The 22,493-nt window shown below is 35.8% G+C and overlaps 1 protein-coding gene across 3 annotated transcripts; it reads left to right on the top strand.

Annotated features, from left to right (window-relative positions):
- Positions 1-230: 230 nt before the first annotated feature.
- Positions 231-21,553, top strand: ZNF207 (zinc finger protein 207). Of its 3 annotated transcripts, XM_012726393.1 has the most exons (12): positions 231-441; positions 1,884-2,010; positions 6,333-6,471; positions 7,297-7,464; positions 7,838-7,913; positions 8,410-8,457; positions 9,445-9,515; positions 11,198-11,355; positions 12,368-12,460; positions 13,413-13,655; positions 14,172-14,331; positions 14,480-21,553. In XM_012726393.1, exons 1-12 carry the CDS (start codon positions 401-403, stop codon positions 14,638-14,640), a joined length of 1,485 nt encoding a protein of 494 aa, XP_012581847.1. In that variant the 5' UTR covers positions 231-400; the 3' UTR covers positions 14,641-21,553. The 3 variants fall into 3 exon arrangements, with proteins under 3 accessions (XP_012581847.1, XP_012581849.1, XP_012581848.1); XM_012726395.1 differs by lacking the exon at positions 12,368-12,460; XM_012726394.1 differs by lacking the exon at positions 8,410-8,457.
- The last annotated feature ends 940 nt before the right edge of the window (positions 21,554-22,493 follow it).

Consider the following 22,493-nt stretch of genomic DNA (forward strand, 5'->3'; position numbering starts at 1 on the left):
GATGTTTTCAGGTTTTTTTCCTCCTCTTCTTCTCAATTCGCGAGAGTGGGCATGCCTGGGTCGCCGCCTCCATTTACAGCGGACAACTGGTGCGATCAGAAGACTCAGCTTGGAAAACCCCGGATAGCTTAAACAGACAAAATGGCGGCCAACCCTCCGCTGCCTTGAATCTCCACCCACTTAGGGCGGAGGCCTGTGTCACGTGACCCTTCCACGCCTGGCCCCGCCTCCGGCCGCAGTGGCTGACGGGAGGCAGAGCACCGAACGAGGGCGTCGGCCATTTTGTGGCTGTTTCCTGTGGGACGCGGTGGTGGCGGTTGGGTCGGAAGAGTGAGCAATTTTCGCCTCGTTTTCCTTGTTTGTTTTCTTCACCCTTTTACTTTGCCGGCAGAGCGCAGTTATGGGTCGCAAAAAGAAGAAGCAGCTGAAGCCGTGGTGCTGATATCCTTTGTCGGTTTGAAAAGTGGAAGCCGAGCGGTGGCGTGGGTTGTGGTGGTTGGGACTGGGAGGCCTGGCTTTGGCCTGTGGCGGAGAATGTCTGGGATTTAGGCTCCAAACGGGTGACGTGCGACTAGAGTCGGATTTGGGAGGCGGACCCTGAGGAAGGCTTCTCGAGAAATAGGGACCCTTGGACGAGAGGCTTTTGCAGTTCCGAGTCTCGTGACGCCCGTGACTCAGGAGGATGTTGCTGTGGTGCCTCTGGGAGGCGGCCTCGACCCCTCCAGCCAGGATAGTGTTTGTACGGACTATAAGGCCACACTCGTGTTGCTCACGACCCAACAAAGGGACTTTCTTTTGAGTATAAAACGCTAGTTGACATGACGAGGGATCGGAGAAGCTTCCAGAGTCGCCGCGGGAATCCGCCACCCGCTTTTCGCGTGTTTTCTGTTTTATTTTGTGAGTGTGTGGCGGTTTTTGTACGATCGGAGACTTAGTCGGTTTACTGCAATCAGCCCTCACTGAAGCGCGCCCCCCCTTTTTTTCTTTCGGGCGGGGGTGGAGGGGAGGAAGTAGCTTCCGCGTCGCACCATTGGCGCCTTAATCCTCTAGGAAGGTTCCCTTTCAGGGTGGGGCTCTAGCTTTGTCGGACTGGGGGGATGGGGGGAGAATAGCCCTATTATTTACTTAACAAAACGTGACGTTTTTTTAATATTTTTTAGAAGCATTCGCTTTACATAAAATTTGATTTAGTTTACTACCTTGTACTTTAATTTTTTTGTTAGCGAACTGGATTTATCTATAATTGAAGGAAACCCACCAAGTTGCTAATGTGCTTTCAGGAAATTCACACCAGTGAAATAAGGATTTCAAGTTTTCTTAGTGTAACTGAATCCTGAGTTTAAATGTTTTCCTCGGTAACATTCATACGAATTTGCAAACAACTTGAGGTATTACAAAACTGTTCACTGAACTTAGGTTCTGGAGAGTAGCAATATTCTAAACACTCGGTGAATTCCTAATGCGATCACTTTTTATCAGTGAACTATATTTTGAAATTGTCTTTAAAGCCTTGGGTTGTTTTTTTTTTTTGCCGTCTGGTGTGTATTTGTAAATACTGAAATATTTCTCAAAGGGAAAGTTAATTTCACATAGGTTTCTATTAAACGCAGGAATTGTTTGGACAAAGCTATATCGGCTGTTTCTAGATACATTTATTTAGGGTTGTGAAGAGAGTTTATAGGCTTCTGGGAAATTAGGTATAATCCCTGGTTATAGGTTTAATGAATAGCAACTACTAATCGAATCTGAAGTGCTTTTTGGTTTTAACTGTTACCTTGTTTTAGTGTTAAGCCTGATTTCTTTATCATCTGATATGTTTTTTAAAGTAGACATTGCCGCTGTTGTGCTATTTTTTATTTTCGTACCTTAACCGAATTGATCAGGTATTGCAATAGAGATTTTGATGATGAGAAGATCCTTATCCAGCACCAAAAAGCAAAGCATTTCAAATGCCATATATGTCATAAGAAATTGTACACGGGTCCTGGCTTAGCTATTCATTGCATGCAGGTAATGGTTTTTCTTCTGCTTTTGAGTTTAACGATTTTGTAATTTGGAAAGAATATGAAAAACTTTTACTACACATTATTAAATAACATGACCATCCAGCTTGAGGAAAAAAACCTGTTCTGTAACCATCAAGAAAAACTGGTGATATATTCACAGAGAACTTGTATTGGCCTTTACTTTTAAATTACGAATAGTGTCTTTGATCCTAGGTTAGATTAATGACAATTAAGTTGAAATCACAGAGTATCTCAGTTTTGGGTTAGAGAACAAGGATCACCAATTTAAATTTTGTGAAACAGTTCTATCTAGATGCATCACAGTATAAATAGCTGTTGTTATGCATTGCTATTGGGACTTGGATCTGTAGCCTGGAGCTAGATCTAAAATTTTAAGTTCCTCAGATCTCTTTTGGATTGGTATCCTTTCCTATTCAGTGATCTAGAGTTCATTCTCTTAACAGGTATGGTAAACTTTATAACCTATATTTTTAAACATCTAGTAGTAGATCTTTATATCTTAATCATCATTTGTTTTACTAATTCTAGAGCTGCTTGCATTTTTACTTATACCCTAGAGAGATAAGAATGAGCAGATCCCTATTTGTTGGAAATTTAAAAACAAGTTTATAGGTTCTTTTCACTCTATTTATAAGCTCTAACAAAGTTTAATCACCATCAGAAATATCGGAGCACCTCCCTACTATATGCCACACACACAGCTTACCATTGTGGCTGTCAATAGTTGTTGCATATGGCTCCTTAAAAGAAAATTAATTCTAAAAAAATTTAATGCCTAAAATTATCACTATATTTCCAGTCACTGGTGGATACCTATTGGTATATACAGATATAAAACATTAGCATTTATCAAAGTCTTTGAGACAGCACTAGCTAGACACTTGGATATATAGATGTGGATAAAACAAAATCACTGGTGTTTATATCTATACTGTGGCAAAATACTTGATTTGTCTTATGGTGTTACCAAAAGATAAAACTGGGTAAAGAGCATAGAACATGAATACAAAAATGACATCTGAGTAGAAATCTGAAAGGAAGTGAGGGAGAAATTACAGGTAAGAGCAGTTAAAATGCCTCCTCCCCATCAGGAGAATTTTATATTTAAGGAAAGAGACCAGCAGTACTGTGCTTAATTTGTACAGGAGGACTTCTAGGGTCTTGTTGGCAATTTTCTATATCTGAGTGAAATGGGTACTTGTAGAGATGTAGGCATATTCTCTGTTACACTTCAGGGAAAAAAGATTTATTCCATTCACACACACAAGAGCTGGGGTGGAGGCCAGGGGGAGGTGTGTGCGTTTGGAGTCACCTGAGACAGCAGGGAGCAGCAGAACGGGCAAACCCACTGAAATAGACTGCTGAGGGGAGCAGTTGTCTGCTTCCTCACTTGGGTTAGCTCCTGGCAAGGGGTTGAACTCTTGCTGTAATAGGTGCCCACAACACTGAGATTCAGCCCGAGTGCCACGAAGGAGGTCCCCCACACCACCACCACCTTTTTTTTTTTTTTTAAGTTTATGCATGCAGAACTGGGGTACAGGCGAGAGAGGTGCCAGGGTGAAGAGAGATTCACCAGAGACATAGTGGGGAGCAGAACAGGTAGAATGACTGGAATATACTGCTGAGGGGAGCAGAAGACAGGAGAGGTCTGTTAACACTAAGTGAGTCACCTCCCTGGCTGGGGATTGAACTCATGCTGAACTCATTGTACTGTGCTTTTATCAGGGTTGAGCCACCAGGAGCGCACAGGGCCCCATTTCTGTTGCTTGCCTTTTTTTTTTTTTTTAAAAGGATCATTCTGGCCACAGGGTTGAGAATAGACTGCAGAATGCAGTGAGAGCGCTTAGGAGACTGGAGTATTTTGAGCAAGAGGTTATGACGACAGAGGCCAGAATTTGTTGATGGATTGAATGTGGAATATGAAAGAAAGGTATTGCAATTGATTTTTGAAGGCTTCAACTTTGAGAGCATATATATTTTTTGAGAAGGACTTGACTATCCAGATGGAACTCTTAATCTACAGTCTGGAGTTAGGAGATAATTGAAGTTAGAGATAGAAATTTGGCAACATCAGTATAAGGATGGCTATTTTAAGCCATGATACTAGATGTCCTTTCCACCTAGAGTAGAATATAGATTGACAAGAGGTTCAAAGGCTCTCAGCATTTACAGGTCAGAAGTTTAAATAAACCAGCTAGGGAAATAGAAAAGGTGGAAAAGAGTAAGACTGTAATATTCTGGAAGGCTCATATGAAATATTTACAGTTGTTACTTAACTGAGTCAAGTCCTTGTGGTAGATCAAAGAATAAAACTGAGATTGATATTGTATTAATCAAAGTGGTCATTGGTCACTTGCCAAGAGTGATTTCCTAGACACATGGGGATGAAAACCTGATTGGAGTGCTTTAAGAGAAAGAGTAGAAACACTCTTTCAAGGAGTTGATCATCTTGAAGTGGAAGATAAGTTGAGAAACTATTAATAGCTTTAATTTTCTAAGCGCTTCTACTTATATAATCCTACCCTAATTTTAGTGATCTGTGAGATAGCCATGGCAGTTAAATCAGACAATTTTATAAAGGATAAACCCTAGGGATTAAGTAAGTTCAGAGAGTTCACATCAATGTTCCTATCTTCTCAACCAAGATGCTACAACTAGGCAGAATTTTTTTAAAAATCTAATTGCTGTACCTTCATGTTTGGGGTTTTTAGGTAATGGGGGTAGGGGCCGTAAGCTTCATCTTGCTTATTACCACAAAGAACTGTAGTGAAGACTAGTGTGTATGAATGCATTTTCTAAAAAGATAACACATACACATACAAGAACTGGGCATAGGCCCCGAGGTACAGGGACGAAAGAATTCACCAGAGAAAAGTGGGGAGAAGAACAAGCATATTAAATACATCACTGAGGGGAGCAGAGGGTATGGCAGGAGAGGTCTGTGCCATGTGGATCAGCTTCCTGGCTGGGAATCAAAAGCCATAGTAGCTGGTAATTGCTTGATAACTCTGAGACTTGAATCCTTGTGCCTCCAGGGAGGGCCCTAACTTAAAGTGATTATTCAGTTCAGAAATAATGATAGTTTGATTTGTAGGGTAATATTTCATGAAATGCATCTTTTAAGAAAATTACTGTTTTTCAGTGTCTTGGGAACAAATAAATATTACTTTACATGGATAACTAGATCTAACTCATTGGTTTAAATTTGTGGTTTTCACACTTACGCATACATTGGAATTATTTGGAATACTTAATTAAAACAGCTATCCCAGGCTTCTCCCCAGCTCCCCAACATGGCACAACAGACCTCTCCTGGCAGCATGCTGCTCCCCTCAGCAGTGTACTTCATCGATCTGCTTGCTCTGCTCCCTACACTGGTGAAAACTCTCAGCTGCCATACACCTCTTGCCTGTACCCCAGTTCTGTATGCATAAATAAATAAATCTTTTTTTTTTTTTTCTTTCAAGCTAGTTCAAACCAAGTTTCTGACTTAGTAGTAGGTAGGGCTCAGTTCTCCCCTAGTAATGTTGATAAATCCTTCAGCCTACTAAGGCAATTCTTCCACGGAAAACAGCCAAGACTTACAAAGGTTCTACATGTTGGCAGAAGTTACCCATGTTTGAGTGTTAGCAACATTTAATCTCATAACTCTGCACTCCTGCATACCAGTGTTCACAATAAAGTCTCCTATAGTGACCTACCAGAAAATTCAGAGATGACTGTGACAGTTTACAACTGTGGCAGTATTTTAAGTGCCTCAAGTAATTCATTAGTTACGGATGATGCTAATTGTAAATGAATCTTGCCTTGATCCATTCATGATATATTCTAATTCTTTTCAAAGACTATATTTTGCCTAGAAGATCTGGGGTGTAGATCAGAGGTATGGGGGAGAAAAGATTCACCAGAGACAAAGTGGGCAGCAGAACAGACATATCAACTGAAATATACTGATAAAAGGAACAGTGGGTAGGAAAGGAGAGGCCTGCTGTGCCATATGTGGGTTAGTTCCCTGGCTAGGAATAGAACTCTAGGGGCTTAGAGGTAATAGTTCTGAGATATTGCCTAGGCCACCATGGAGCTTCTGTCTTAATTCTAACATTTCAGGCATGCATAAACTTTATTTATTAATTCAGGCCTGAACCTAGTTGTGTAGGAATGGTAGTTCTTTGCTAATAATTCAAACAAGATGACATAGTAAATTTGAAATAAGGTTTCTATAGTCTATCCTGTGGGTTAGGCATTATTTTGAGACTTTTTTATTCACTGCTATCTAAAAAGAGGTTTTCTGTTATTTAATGTTAGGTACATAAAGAGACTATAGATGCTGTACCAAATGCAATACCTGGGAGAACAGACATAGAGTTGGAAATATACGGTATGGAGGGTATTCCAGAAAAAGACATGGATGAAAGACGACGACTTCTTGAACAGAAAACCCAGGGTAAGTATTAAGCTGTAGGGTTTTCTTAATACAGCCTGACTAGTAAGAGTATTGGTACTACTCATAAAATTAATGGTTGATGGTTACATTTATTCAAATTCCAATTTTGAGATCTATTTGTCTTGTTTGAAGTTATGCTTTCTGTATCCGATAGTATTTGGGGCATTCTAAAACATTTCACTCAAAAATTAATCAAAGAGGAATTAACAAGTGTTTAGGTTTTGAAAATGAAGGTAGCTTGCTTTCAGTTGTATAACCACTAGTTGTAAAAAAAAATACTATTTGAGGTAAAATTTGAAGTGATATTCATTTATAGAAACTGTTATCTCTATAAATTTTATTTTTTAAGGTTTATTTATGCATACAAGAACTGGTAGGTGAGAGGATTCACCAGAGGCAGTGGGGAACAGAACAGGCAGATTGAAATACACTGCTGAGGGGAACAGTGGGGACAGGTCAGAGATCTGTCACACAGTGTGGGTCACCTCCTTGGCGAGGAATCAAACTCCTGCTGCAGTGGCTGCGGGATAGCTTCATAGTGCTATGCTTTAACTCCTTGCACCACCAGGGAGAGCCCAGTTTTCCTTTTAAAAAAGCATAGCAGGTCGGAGCTCCTTGTGATAGTTTTCTATTTGGTGGATTAGAAAGATGAAGGGTAATTATTTTCATCTGTCGTAGAATAGGGAAGGAATGTTAACTTTTTTACTTTAGATTGAGAACATGTAAAATGAAATGTATTGAAATAACTAAGTCATTGATATCCTAAACTTGCTTAGTATTTCTGATTTTTACTTTGGGGGAAATTAATTAGAACTTTATTGGCAGAGAGTCAAAAAAAGAAACAACAAGATGACTCTGATGAATATGATGATGATGACTCTGCAGCTTCAACTTCATTTCAACCACAACCTGTTCAGCCTCAGCAAGGTTATATTCCCCCAATGGCACAGCCAGGACTGCCACCAGTCCCGGGAGCACCAGGAATGCCTCCAGGTAGCAATGAGGTTTCTTTCTATTTTAAGGTTTATTTACTTATGCATATAGAACTAGAGTTCAGGGCAGCAAGAGTATTCACAAGAGACAGGGGGATCAGAACAGGCAGAAAAACTAAAACACGCTTCTGAGTGGAATAGCAGGCGGGACAGGAGAGGACTTGTAACACTGTTATCCCAAATTGTGAACTCAGTGGTATATTGGCTGCGTATAGCTTCATAGTGCTGTGCTACAACCTGTTGTGCCATCATGAAGGGACAGCAATACGGTTTCTTGACTTCAGCATTCTTATCACTATTGATTAGAGGCAAGGGTGGTATAGTTTTAAATTTCTTCTGACCCTTTAATATTTGTGTTTTGTTTGTTGTTTTAGGCATACCCCCGTTAATGCCAGGTGTTCCTCCTCTGATGCCAGGAATGCCACCAGTTATGCCAGGCATGCCACCTGGGTAAGAAAACTTTTAATTTATTTGTGGGCATTTGCCAAGTAATGATCTTTTCAATTTTCAACTTGGGTATTATAGGGATTATTGCTTTGTACTTTTTTTTTTTTTTTTTTGGCTTCTGAACAATATGGGCTCTATAAATGACTTCTAATAAAGTGGTCTACCAGTAAGTTGTAAAGATTATAAATTGGCTTCTGAAGAGAATTGACTTTGGGTTTTAGAATTTATGTAGGCAGCTATCTGATCTTCATTTGCATCCAATGTAAATAAAGTACTTTGATTAGAGATTTGAGATTCAGAAATGTTCGTGACACTTTGTAGTTGTGACAGAAAGCAAATGCGGTAAAATGATTTGGCAAATCATCAAGAACTAAAGTGAGGATGAGGTGCTCATGCCCATCACCTTTACGTAAATATTGTTGGATGTCAGAGGTATACACTTTCCCACTGTATTTTGAAAATCACAGTTAGATTTTGATTTTGTCATACATTTTCACAGATTGCATCATCAGAGAAAATACACCCAGTCATTTTGCGGTGAAAACATGTAAGCATCTCATTCATAATGTAATTCAGGAGGTATAATCATAATGTCATTTTTTTGTGTGTGTTTAAATGGTTATCTATAAAATTGACTTCCGAAATTTTCTGACCTTTCCCACTAAAACTTTAAATGTTCAAGCTTGATGACAAAAGTCTTTGTTTTATGGAGGGAAATAAAAACGTGAGGAAAATAGTAATACACCTCTATAAAGTCTTATTTTAAATGAGTGTTATTTAACATCCCCCCCAATTGCTAAAAGTAATGTGACATAGGGAAACTGGTTGGTGGTTAGGGAAAATACATTTCTTTTGCAAAATTACCTTTCGTATTGCAGAAGGTAGTTGAATTATTTTCTAAATTCTATACTAGAAATTTGACAAATTATAAATCAAATGAATTGGACGCATAATAAGGTGAGCAATATCAGGGGAGATAAAACAATTAATGGTTATGTTTCCAAGTCATGGCTTAGCGTTAGGAAATAATTTTGAATAAAAAGTGATTTGAGTTTACTTTGGAATTTATTTTGACTTTTTCCTTTAATTTTGGTGTTAATTTATTTTTAAAAACCTTACTTCAGGGTAAATTTCCCTTCAAAAAATTTAACAACTCTAAGATCAGTTTCTTACATTCATTTTTCAGTGTGGGTTTTTTCCAAGTGAGAGTGATTTGGTAGTTCTAATTGCTGAAAAAATATTTTAGATGCGACCTTTTAGCTAAAGGAACGTAAAAGACTTGTTTTCATTGAGTTTTATATGTATTGAAATGTTTTAACAATAAAACTGGTTTACTGGTAAACCCAAGAGTTTGCTGGTATTTAGGGGTATTTTTGATAGGATTTTTCTAGTATTATTTATTGTATTTTTAGGTTGGTTGCTTTCAGTATTAGAGGTCAAGTTAAAGTCATTGATTTCATTGTTTCAGGCTTTAGTCAGTGTTTTCTAATAATTTGTTGATTGCAGCTGTTTCTTGACATTTGCTTTCTAATAGAATGATGCCAATGGGTGGAATGATGCCACCTGGACCAGGAATACCACCTCTGATGCCTGGTATGCCACCAGGTATGGAATTTTAGGCAATTTCTTTTTCAATATGACTGAAATACTTTATTCTTAAGTATTTTTTTTTTTAAAGATTTTATTTTATTTGTGCATACAGAACTGGGATACAGGCCAGATATGTGGAGGGTGAGAGAATTCACCAGAGACAGAGTGGAGTGCAGAACAGGCAGATCAACGAAATACACTGCTGAGGGGAGCAGCGGGCGGGTCAGGAGAGGTCTGACACGCCATGTGGTCACCTCCGGGGCAGGCGGGAATCGAACTCATGAGGAAGCGGAATCGAACTCATGAGGAAGCGGCTTTAGATTCTCAGTGCTGTGCTTTAACCCGCTGCGCCACCAGGGAGGGCCTTATTCTTAAGTATTTTAATTAATATGTTGATTTGTGAGCACTGGTGCAGTGACTAAATTATAAGTTGGGAATGCTGTGATAATACCTTTTACGTGTTTTTAAAGTTCTGAAATACAGCATGAAATGACCAAAAAGCAGCCAGAGTGATTCACAGAGCCTATGGACTATATCTTTGAACCCATGCTTTTTTTTTTTTTTTTTTCCTCCTTCCTAAGATTTATTTATCCGTGCTTTTAAAATTTCCATGCTCTCTAAATTTTTCGTTTTTAAGATTTGATCCATACAAGAGCTGGAGTACAGGCCAGGGGTGCAGGGGTTGAGAGGATTCATCAGAGACATATAGTAGGGAGAAGAAAGGGCACATTGACTGGTAGATAAACCTGGCCACATAATACTATGAAACATAGTGCTTTACCCTAGTACCACCAGCAAGACCCCCTAACTCAGGAGTTTTCAAGGTGACTCAGGGAAGAAAGGTATCAACAGCAGTGTACTCCTTTACCTGTGGCTCTTTAACCCATTGCAAATTACTTTCCAGTAGTAAGTGTAATGGACCATTTAAAATGTAAGGGAACTTGGAAAGATGAGGTATTTGACTTAGCCAGACTATCAGTAAAGATTTAATGGTTAGTCTAATGAGTCTCCTCCAGAGGCCTTTGTGAGGCTTATTGGTTACCTTCTTTATATTTAATTCTAGTAAGAGTAGTTTGCAGATTTTGAAGTAAATGTTCATGTAATGTTTAATGTTAAAACACAGGAAAAATTAAGCAGCAGTAAAATTTGAATAGTTCATGTTACGCTGAGGAAATTTAAAGAGTAGCTGTAATGATGTATCTCAAAAATTATTTAAAATGGTAAACCATTTCTGTAAGAATCTTAAACATTTTTGGTGTGACAAAATTTGCATTATAGTTCAGAGGACATCTGTCAAATTACTTAAATCTCAGATTAGTAATAACAGCTAAATTTCTGCTTTTGTGTATATGTATTAATTTCTAGTAGTATTCTTCATTTCCCTGGACTTTGACTAGGTGTAAAAGGAAGGGCAAGTTTGAGGCACAGTTGTTGCAGAAATCGAAAACCTAGATTCCTTAGACTTCATTGAGCTTTAGTAGTTAATTGTTAGTAACATTGTAGTAGTGAAGCAGGGTTTTGTTTTTTGTATTTTTTTTTACATTTATTTTACTTGTGCATATAAGATCTGGGACACAGGGTAGAGGTATGAAGATTCATCAGAGACGCTGGGGAACAAAACAGCTGGGTGGGTTGAAATACACTGCCAACAGTTGGGTACTCCCTGCCCCCCTCCCCCAAATATTTCTTCTTTGCAGGTATGCCCCCCCCTGTTCCACGTCCTGGAATTCCTCCAATGACTCAAGCACAGGCTGTGTCAGCACCAGGTATTCTTAATAGACCACCTGCACCAACAGCAACAGTTCCTGCTCCACAGCCTCCAGTTACTAAGCCTCTTTTCCCAAGCGCAGGACAGGTAAGTTGAAATTCCTGAGAAAGAATACGTTTCTGTTGGAAGGTACCATGCGTTGTTTAGAGAGAGAACTCTCCGACATTTTCACTGTCTTAGCATAAACTTTTTAGTACAATATATTTTGTATAATTTATTAAATACATTTACAAGTAGCCTATTTCATGTTTTCACAGATTAATTTCTTCACTGGAGCCAGGGATAGTACAGTAAATTATTTTTTCATAGGTGTAAGTTCTGCTTCTTAGTTTTAGTTAGAAATGAAAATTTAATATGACTAAGTCAGTCCTCCTTGTCATGAGACCACAGTAAAAGATAAATTCTAAGACCTTAGCAAATCATTTTAATTTTTGCTTTCTCTAGAATATGACAAACTACATTATCTTCTAAGTCTTTTAATGACAGTTGACCTAGTCATGTTTGTTTCCAGTTGGTTTATTCCAGAATTCAGAAATGAAAGATATTTCTTTTACATGTTATGTATTCAGTAGTTAATTATTTTGTTTTTTTTTTTCAAGTTTCATTTAGAACTAAGCAAATGTATTTACTTCGAAAGCTAAGATCAATATACATAACATGGTTTCCACTTTAGAGTGATCTCTTGACTTGTTTTTTTTACCCCATAAATTAAAAGTATTATCTTGATGGTCTTTAATCACATTTATTTGTTTGTGTGGTTACTTGGGAGGAAATAAAATCTCATAGTAATTGTTAGAGAACTGGATTGCAGTGTCAAAGTAATGCTTTCATATTCTGTTAAAGGTATCATTTGTGAAATAACAGTACAAAACCACATCAGTTTTAGTTAACAAGATTTATCGTGTAGAATTAAAACTTGAGGCTCATACTGTCACTTGTTTATTGTAAATGCATTAGCTGCCTGCCTTTTTATAGATATATTTGATTGCATTGCATTTTGCATTTGCAAAAAATGCAATCTACTAAAAGTCTACCACGTGGCTTATTTTTACCCATTTGTTTGGAGACTTTTCATTGTTTCCTTTCTTTTATGCTACAGATGGGGACACCTGTAACAAGCTCAAGTACAGCTTCATCCAATTCAGAAAGTCTGTCTGCATCTTCTAAAGCTCTGTTTCCTAGCACAGCACAAGTACGCAGGAAGTTGCAGTATAAATTGTTAAAATGGCTTTATAACTTAACCCTTTGGACCCTACTTTAAATTAAATCTTTCCCTAAAATATGCTTTAATATTTTAAAAGTAAAACTAATTATATATAAAATCAGTGGTATATGAAAGTTTGAACTGATATGAATAGAAAAAGATTATACCCTAAACATCTATGGTTCTAAAGGGTTAAAAAGCATGTAAGCAGTAAAAGCATTATAGTGGCCAATGGTTAGCCTGATGCATGATTAAGCTATTATATTTTATGCTCTTTAATGCATCATGTATAATATAAGGAAATTAAGTAGTCTGCATTTCTTTCTAAAGTTGGCCTAGTCTACATGTTTTAGATAACTGGTATTAAGAAAAGTAACACATTTATTGTTGATAAAATGTTACTTAAAAGGTCCTACTGTAAATTGTCCATGAGAGTCACCTACCCATTGCTATTTGGGAGGGTATTGTATTAGTATTACTATATAAAGAACAATACTCTGAAGGGCATATCCTTTAATCTGCCATCATTGATACTAATTTTTCATTCTATGCTTAGTAACTGAAAATTATACAAATGTTTATATTCTTTAATTTTTAGCTGCTTGGTAGATTAATCTAACTTAGAGTAGTAAAAAGTAGAATTTAAGCTGTTCCACTCTATACTATTTAATTTCATCAATCTGGAATAAATACAAAGCTTTATAATTTTGGTGAGGAAATAGAAGACATCTGAGCAGTTATTATGTGACTTTGACCCAGCATTTTTGACATTCTCTTAGTCTTTTCTGGAATTCCATGGAGCATTTCTCATGATAAAAGTGTGTTACAATATCATTTAAATTTTGGTCATTTGTTATTGTCATATTTTTTAAATTGGTAGTATATGTACTAGATAATTTTGGACTTTAAAGTTTAGTTGATAAAAGATTGTGTTTTACAGGCTCAGGCAGCTGTCCAAGGACCTGTTGGTACAGATTTCAAGCCCTTGAATAGTACCCCTGCAACAACTACAGAACCCCCAAAGCCTACATTCCCTGCTTATACACAGTCTACAGCTTCTACCACTAGTACAACTAATAGTACTGCAGCTAAACCAGCAGCTTCAATAACAAGTAAGCCTGCTACACTTACAACAACCAGTGCAACCAGTAAGTTGATCCATCCAGATGAGGATATATCACTGGTAAGTTCATAATATTTCATTACAGAGTTTGATTTGAATAGCAGTGTAGCAACTTTTGAAAATTTTAAATTTTGTACATTGTCTTTGATCTCATTTGGTACTCAGTGAATTTTATCACTGGTATAAAAACCACAAAATACAGTCAGTGTTGCATTTTTTATCTTAGATTTAAGACATTCCCTTCACCCACCCCCACTCCACTGTCTTAAGTTGGGTTCTTAATCATTTTAGTTAAAAATAGTATAAATTAACTGAAACTGTTAAATTTGAGAATAGAATTTCTAAATCCCTCCTACAGTTTATATTCCTTGTTTACTAGAAAATTTCTTGCTGAAGTAATAATTTCTCAAGTGTTTGCTATGTGGGTGAGGTTTTCTTCAGGCATTGAGATTATAAGTAGATGGACTGATTTGTCACTCATACGTCACAGATTCAGGTGTGTGTGATTTAAAATTTGAGATGTTGCCTTTATTAATCTTTTTAGTTGTTTAACATTGTCCTTACTTTTATTTATAGGAAGAAAGACGGGCACAGTTACCTAAATATCAGCGTAATCTTCCTCGACCTGGACAGCCTCCAATTGGTAATCCACCGGTTGGACCAATTGGAGGTATGATGCCACCACAGCCAGGCATCCCACAGCAACAAGGAATGAGACCCCCAATGCCACCTCATGGTATTCCTCTTTTTGCATTTACTGTAGTTAGTGGGTTTTCAGATATACATATAAATGTATTTGCAAAATACATTTCATTTAAAAGTATAGTGCATAGACTAACTTAAATTATTTCTTTTTTTGTGTGTTTTTTAAATGTGTTTTATAGGTCAATATGGTGGTCATCATCAAGGCATGCCAGGTTATCTTCCTGGTGCCATGCCTCCATATGGGCAGGGACCGCCAATGGTGCCCCCTTACCAAGGTGGGCCTCCTCGACCGCCGATGGGAATGAGACCTCCTGTAATGTCGCAAGGTGGCCGTTACTGATCTTACTTCATCCAATCTAATAGGTTTGGAGATTAAACCTTTTCTCAACTTGTGCTGTTTATATAGCCAAGCTTCCGTCAATAAGGCTTCATTGTGACTATAACAAACATTATCTTCCCACATACCAGGAACTATTGGACATTTATTTTACATGGGAAAAATTATTTGGAATAATAAAGCAGGAACTTTTCCTGAAGTTGCAATTTATACTGTATGGCTTCTTTTTCATGTTTCATCTAGGTTTTTAGAAGTGAAGTATAGTAAATTTGGTTCGTTATATTGTGAAGGCGCTGGAAATACATGAACATACCACCTTAATAAAGGCAAGTTCTGTAAGCTTACATTGCTTTTTGTAAAGTTATGCCTTCACAGCATTTCAGATGCTGTTGGACTTTTGTCCCCAACCTAGCTTGGTGAGGGCTGTAACTGTTTCCAAGTACCTGTACATTGGAAGTCTGAATGTGTAACAATATTTAATGTATTTAGAGTTCCTCATGTTACAGGGTTTAAAATATCTGACCCACCAAGGTTATGTGACTTTTCTGTACTGTTAAACTTCATTGTAATAAAATGAAAGAAAAATTTATGCCTTTTTATTCATAACCCAGCTGTGGACCACTGCCTGAAAGGTTTGTACAGATGCATGCCACAGTAGATGTCCACAAATAAAAATTCAGTTACCACTGCAGTTTTGATATATCTTTGAATTTGTGTTTGAACTGTAGGTTGTTACTTATTTGCATGTTTTAAACAGAACAGTGTGTAGAGAATTGTATGTTACTGCTTCAGTTGACAGAAAAACTTAAGATTTAAGATACAGGGGTCATTCATTACATAACGGGTATGAGATCTTTATGTGTGTTACCTTTCCACCTTCCTTGGTGTAAATACATGTTAGATGTCAGACATTTCAAATGTAAACCATAATATTCCCTCTTGCCTGTTGCTGATGTTTATGTTTAGATGTTTAGAGCCTAGTGCCAGACCCATTTATTTTCTTGATTTTCAAAACTGCAATACTGCTTGGACCTCAGAAACTTTTCAGGTGCAAACTTCTAGAAGCTTAGGTGCATGCAGTAACTTTTTTTTGCTGTTAATGGCTTGGTATATATTTTCTGTGTAATGCCAAGAATGTAAATGTGTGTCTGTTAGGATGCTTAAGAGATGGCATTTGCCATTTTCAGTTTTATGATTTTCTTGGCGGTGACATTACTTGATCATATGGCTAACTACAAAGCCTTATCCTTACATATAACCTTTTAATTCTTGGGAATTTGTCACTGTGTTCCTATGGTGAACTTCTCTGAAGAAATAACTGCTGTTCACTATTTTATGTTTCAAGTATCTTTTTATAGTTCTTTTGACTTTTTGGGGTCATCTGGCTAATTGATTTTTTTGTGGGGTAATTTTATAATTAAGTGATCTATACAAAGTATAATTATTACTATAATGAAATCATTTTTTCTCAGTTAAAAGTAGGTTTTTGAGAAAGGGTTAATAACATTTCTTTGAATGAAGGTATAAATGTAAGGCATTTAATCTGAAGTTTGTTTAAAAATAAAAGATTTAACCTTAAAAGAAAATAATATTGAGAAAATGTTTCAGTGATCATAAATTTGTCTATTTAATTGACAAACAGAAGTCATTTATTTAAAGGAAACATTGCAAATATGTCACCGCTATTTTAAATCCTGATAATTTGCTCCAAATGGCTTTATAGCTCTTGTGCTGTGTTACCATTGAGGTCCAGAAAGTCATATAATTTGTAAAGGCAATATCCATGTTGTCACTAATAGCCAGATTCTGTACCCCTTTCCTCATCAAATACCTGGATTTTTTTTCATTAATGTACACTTTGTGGATTTGGCAGCATAAGGTCATAGTGCTAAAGGAAAATTTGTGTTGAAGATCTTTAAGGCAAAAAATATATAGTGATTAAATAGAAGATAATCTTCCAAAGCTCATGTTGCAAGCATTTCATGTAGAGGCTTTTTAACAAATTACAAATGAGTTAGTGTTCTAAGAGTGATGCACAACTTTATTTGCATTAAATACAGAGAAAATCAGTATTCTATTTAGGTGTATTTTGGGCTTGAAAATAGACATTATGTCCATTGTAAGTGTTACATAGGGCACTTATAAACTTAGACACATCCTGTGTTGATAGGTGTGTAACTCAGATGATGCCCATTTGGTAAACAGTATAATTTGTGCATGCATCAGGGCATAATTAAGCTTCTAGAAAATACTTTTTTACCTGACTGCTTCTGGGGTCCATAGTGTGGTTAAGTCATGAGTGGAACAAATTATATTGAAATGGTTAACTTTAACTTTCTTAAATAGTAGATGAATTTGAGTTCTTCACAGAAGACAACTTTAAGGACTTGATATACTCAGGCAGGCATTATGATTGCTGTAATCAAGGAAGATGTAAGGCTAATGGGTTACCAGCTTTGGCTCTACTCCACTCCTGTGTAACTTCTTTTTTAGTGAAAATGTGGCTAAAATATTTTGTCTGGCACTAGTTTCTATTGTGTATATCGTACTGGGGACAATAAGAAGGGCCAGCAAGTTTGAGTGGACTGCTGGGGTTAGTTAATTTGAATTGAGTACATACTGTGGTCTGTCAGGATTGGAGAAAGCACTCAGTATATTCGTGTTCTACTGATAAGTTACCTCATGAACTTAAATTCAGCTTAATTAAACTTAGCTGTTTGGGGGAAGACCCCCAATAAAGATGAATATGGGCTCAAAATGGAATTTCATTGGACAGGAGTTTGTAAAAGCAGAGCTACTCTTTGTCCTTTGCTTGCTTGATCATGGGAATTTTTTTTTTACTTTAATGCATGTCTATTAAATTAATTGGGTAATGTTTTTCTAAAATTAAAATTTTCTTCTTCCTATAGCCCTGCCATAGGACAGGCTGAGGCTGAGTCTCAGTGTTGCCCTGTTCAGTCTGAGGCAAGTGGGATTTATTTTATTCCTTATAGGGGCTTTCACAGCTTTATGGCTGTTGGATATTTATGTCCCCAAACTTGCAGCAAGTTTGGTGAAGGCCCCTAAATTTAATTAAATTTAGGATTTTTATACTCTGGGCAGAGAAGGCTCTATATTAATATTTATGTTTGACTGTGGTGTTAATAAGCATAAGGAAAGTATCTCGTAGATATAATTTTATGTGATTTATTTTGTGTTGCATAATTAACAGCCTCAGTAAAGTTGGTATTACAACATTTACTTTTTGTGAATTGACAAAATTTGATATACTTGATTTTGAGGCATGAGATGTTTCAAATTTTCAACTTAACATCTTTAGGAAATTCTTATTGGTTATATTCTCATAAACAACTAAATTTAACCTCAAGGATCCTTAGGTTTAATCTTTGGAAATGCTACTGGATATTGAAATGATACTGCATTCTTAATTCCTAAGGTACATTGCACATTCAGATTGAAAGGTCATCTGGAAATGCTTGTGATTTTTAATGTTTTCAGACGTCACCACATAAGAGCTAATGTTAATGTAGAGCCCTGTGGACAGTGGGAAGATGGTACTATGTTTGTGGTATGTATGTATATACACTACACATTTGACTTAAAAAGTATAATAAAAAGTTTGTTACAGACCTTCCTATTACATTACTGATTTTAAAGATAGCCAAACTGAAATTGGAATCATTTGATAAAGATAGTATATTAAACTTACTTTGGAACAATTTGAGATTCATTTTTTTGCCTTACTGAACATAATTTTGCAATATTCACATGTGGAAAATACTTATTTCCAACAAAAAATTTGCTTTTATGAGAAAGGTGTGTGCGTGTGTATGTGTGTGTGTGTTGTAGAGGGTAAAGGATAATGGGAGGAAGATCAAAACAAGCCCGGATTCTTTTTGTTCCTTCATGTATTTAAACCATCCTATCCAGATAGCTTTTTTTTTTTCCTTAACAGTAATATTTAACTTATAAGCTGGGATTGTATTTCTATGTGGTTTTAATTTTTGGAAACACAATATATGCATTAAGTGAATTTTAGATTTTTGCCTGTTAATCCACTTAATTAAAAGCATGCTTTCTTCCACTGTAACTGAATTTTAGGATAAAAGATACAAAAAAAATTTTGTCACAGCAGAAGCAATCTATTAGAATTATCTAACATCCTACTCAGTTATACCATTTTAAAACTCCATAATTTTCTGTTGCCCTTATTATTCCCCCAATATGTTGAAATAATTCAAGACTAAAGCTGCTTGTCCTGATTGTAACAATGGTAAATTAAAGTCTTTAAAGTGACACTTGGTACTGAAGGCAGGTGGGTTATCTCAGAGGTAGCATTTGTTGAAAGTACTGATGCCTAACTTGAGATAGTTTCATTGTTGTCTCTATAGTTCTGTGACATAGAAAAAGTTTATTGTGGAAATTATATAATATTCTAGTTTTATTTTCTCCACTGGTAAAACATAAATCACCTCTTAAGTGAGAAAGTTGTTTTTTGAGTTAACTGATACTTGTATTGATTAGGGATAAAAAGAAATGTGTACCCTAAAATTTTGTGTAAATCAGCTATGTCCTTTTTTTCAAAGGTGAAGTATTACCAAATAACTTGGTAAAATATTATGTTAACTTGGAAATGGGTTTTTTATGGGGAAGTTTCAGTTCTACGCTAATAGAGCAGATTTTTATAACTAAACATTTCCCCAATTAGACCTGTGCCTCATGACTTGAAATTAGTGGAAGATTTTATAACATAGAAATGATATGGCACTTCTGTGTGATGTTTCTGGACAAAATAAACTCTTCAATGATGTGTCATGTCATACACATAATGGGTATTCACAGTTCTGTAATGATGAATTTCAGAAATATACATTTACTATCTCAGCACTTAGACATTACCTATTATGGTGTAATTAGAGTTCTTCAATAAGGCTCAGAAGAGAATTGCTTTTATAAAGTATTTTTCCTGCTCTGGGATCTATACATTCTTGCATAATAATTTGGCAATAAAAGGAAGAGTTTTTCATTCTGCCAACTCTAGGAAAAACTTAGAAAACATACATTAATTTGAATTCTTAAGAGTGACCTGCCTAATTTTAATTTGTTGGCCTAGTCTCATGTATTCTAAGGGGAACTTACTAAGCAGTATGGAAAAGTCATATAAAGGCAAATAGGCAAATATTGATGAGCCAAAGGAATACATGGAAGCTTAATTTGAACTGTATTTGAACCAAATTTTAAATGACACTGGTTGGTTTATGGGTAGGTTCTTTAGGAGTCATGTAAATCACCAGCTATTTTGTGAGGCTTAATTTTGGTTATTACATATAATATACATTGTCAGCAAAATATAATTGATTAGTTGGACTCCACCTGTTAATTCCAAATGCTGTGCTAAGATATAGTGCTCTGCTCATAAAAAGATAAGTCCTTTTTTCAGTTTTCCCAATCCAGTTGTATTCTCACTGTTTCCGGGGTTTTCTTTTTTTATTTCACCATTATAGGTAATGAATTATATTTTCTTTCACCTTTAGTTATATTTTAATAACTCAATGGAATTACGGATAAACCATTATTACACATGGATAAAATAGTGTTTATTTGGAACAAACATTTTTTAGTCTACTAATAAAATAAGGTTGCTTGACTACCCAAGTGGACAAGGAGTTTAAAGATCCTCTAAGTTGATTTAGAATAGTTACGGGTAAAGCAGCCTCCCTTTTAGTTATTAACTTGGTTAGTATATTTCCAGTAGAACTGCTTTCGAGCCCATGTTTTTATAATTGGAAATATCTAAGAAATTTAAATTAAGACTTGAAAATTGAATTAAAAGCTATTAAGAATTGCTTGCATCAGTGTGTCTACATGTACAAATACAGAAATTAAAATAGTTTGAGAGATTTGCCCCGTTTTAGTGTAAATAAAATTTTATGGAAGTAATTCCTTTTCGAAGTGAGATGTGTCCGAAAAACAGTGTTGCTAAATCATAAGATCAGCTAATGTAATACTTTTAAGACATAGGGAAAAAAAATAATGTATTGTCAGGCTCTGAGGAAATTTAATGCACATTGACTTTTTTAAACTATGGATTGAACTCCTCAGTTTAATACAATTTGTGTTTTTGTTAACTAGCAGCAGAATTTCAGCATTTGCTACTTACTGGTAGAGAAGAAAAATCCCACAGCCCTGCCAGTACAGGTTAGTTTAATCTGTAAGTACCTGATGTTTGTATTTTTTTCAAACATATCCATATAACCCACACAAGGAAGAAAGTATGCAGTTACTTAAATGTGAGTATAATAGATTGATTGGACACTTTCAGACTTTGAGTACTTGGACCATACATAGTAATTTTAGGTTTGCTAATCTCAGTTGTAATACAGCTCCTTTATATTTGGTTGAGGTTGAATCTAAACAGATATCTTTTACCTTAAAGGAGAAGACTGAAGATTTCCATTGGCTATATATATATATATATATATGCTCCTGATGACATTTAAAATGGAGTACAAGCTTTTTGAGTCCAGGATCTTTTATTTAAGCCACTCCTTGGTGTGGTACTCCTGTTTACCTTCCAACTTTTACAGTATGAATCAACCTAAGAAAAGTCTATTCACTGGTATGCAACTATAGGCTTAAATGCTTTTATGGACACCCCCCCTTTTTTTAAATGTCAGTAATTCTTTCTGTAAATAATAGTTTTTTATTCTTTTGTAAACTATCACCTACTCTGTTGGTGTACCACCACTATAGATTATTACTTTCAATTAAGAATGACAAAACTGACCATCGAGAATAAATATTATTGTTTTTTTTTTTTAAGGGGATATAGGCAGTAATGGGTTGTAAAGAATAAATTACTGGCTTTACAGAGTTCATTATTATGTTAAACCCACCCTTGGAAAGATTTTTAAAAGGAAAACCACCAAGAGAATAAACAACACAAGTTTAGTTTTTATAAGCCCAAATGATCCTTCCAATTTATAAGATGGGTTAGTATGCGTGGCGTCCTCCTTTTCACCTTAAGTATTAATATCTAATTTGAGACAATTAGTCATATAAAACATTTGCTTAAAATTTTTTAACTGGTTATTAACTGAATATATTATATAAAATCCACTTGTTTTTTAGTATCAAAGTACCTGAGGGCTTAAGTTTCACTGCATTTCACAGTTGAATCTTATGAAATGGTGTAGATATAATGGTTTTCCTTAAAGCTAGTTCTTTAAAGCTACCTTTTTGGTGAGTACTGCTAAAGTTTTGTATATCAGATTTTTTCCTTTTTAAGTTCATTTAAATGGAATACTTTCATCAAAGACCCAAGAGAACTGAATTTCTATAATCTTCAGGTATCTTAATCAGAAATAATTAGATCATTAGGTAATTAGGATTTTTGTTAGTTCCGGATTCACCCTTTCTTTTGTACCTTAACAGGCTATAAATGCATAAACTTGACACAAATTATTTTGGTGACATGAAAAGTATTTTTGTTCAAAACCATAAACCATTAAAGAAGCTTTAAAATTAAATTTTCTTTCTAGTTGACAGACAAAAACTTTCTCATGCTTTGAGTTCCCAAATTCACAGGTGTAGAAATAGCTGAATTTTTTGAAGTATATTAAGTTTTTTCAGAAATGCTGATTTCTGGGACTTCTATGATAGTGAAAAATCCTTTCTGACAATATCTAAAATATATTCTTGTTCTCATGTCTTCCAACAGTATATTACACATGATTTTTTTTTTCCAGCTGATTTTAGCTGCATCCTTGCTAATGTCAGTAAGGCCAAGGATATTCTCACATTATTTCCTGCTGTGACCTTTATAAACTATTAATGAACAGTCAAGGAATGTTTTT

The sequence above is a fragment of the Condylura cristata genome, unplaced genomic scaffold (genome assembly GCF_000260355.1).
Source record: "Condylura cristata isolate star-nosed mole 26May11 unplaced genomic scaffold, ConCri1.0 scaffold00017, whole genome shotgun sequence".
NCBI classification, from domain to species: Eukaryota; Metazoa; Chordata; class Mammalia; order Eulipotyphla; family Talpidae; genus Condylura; species Condylura cristata.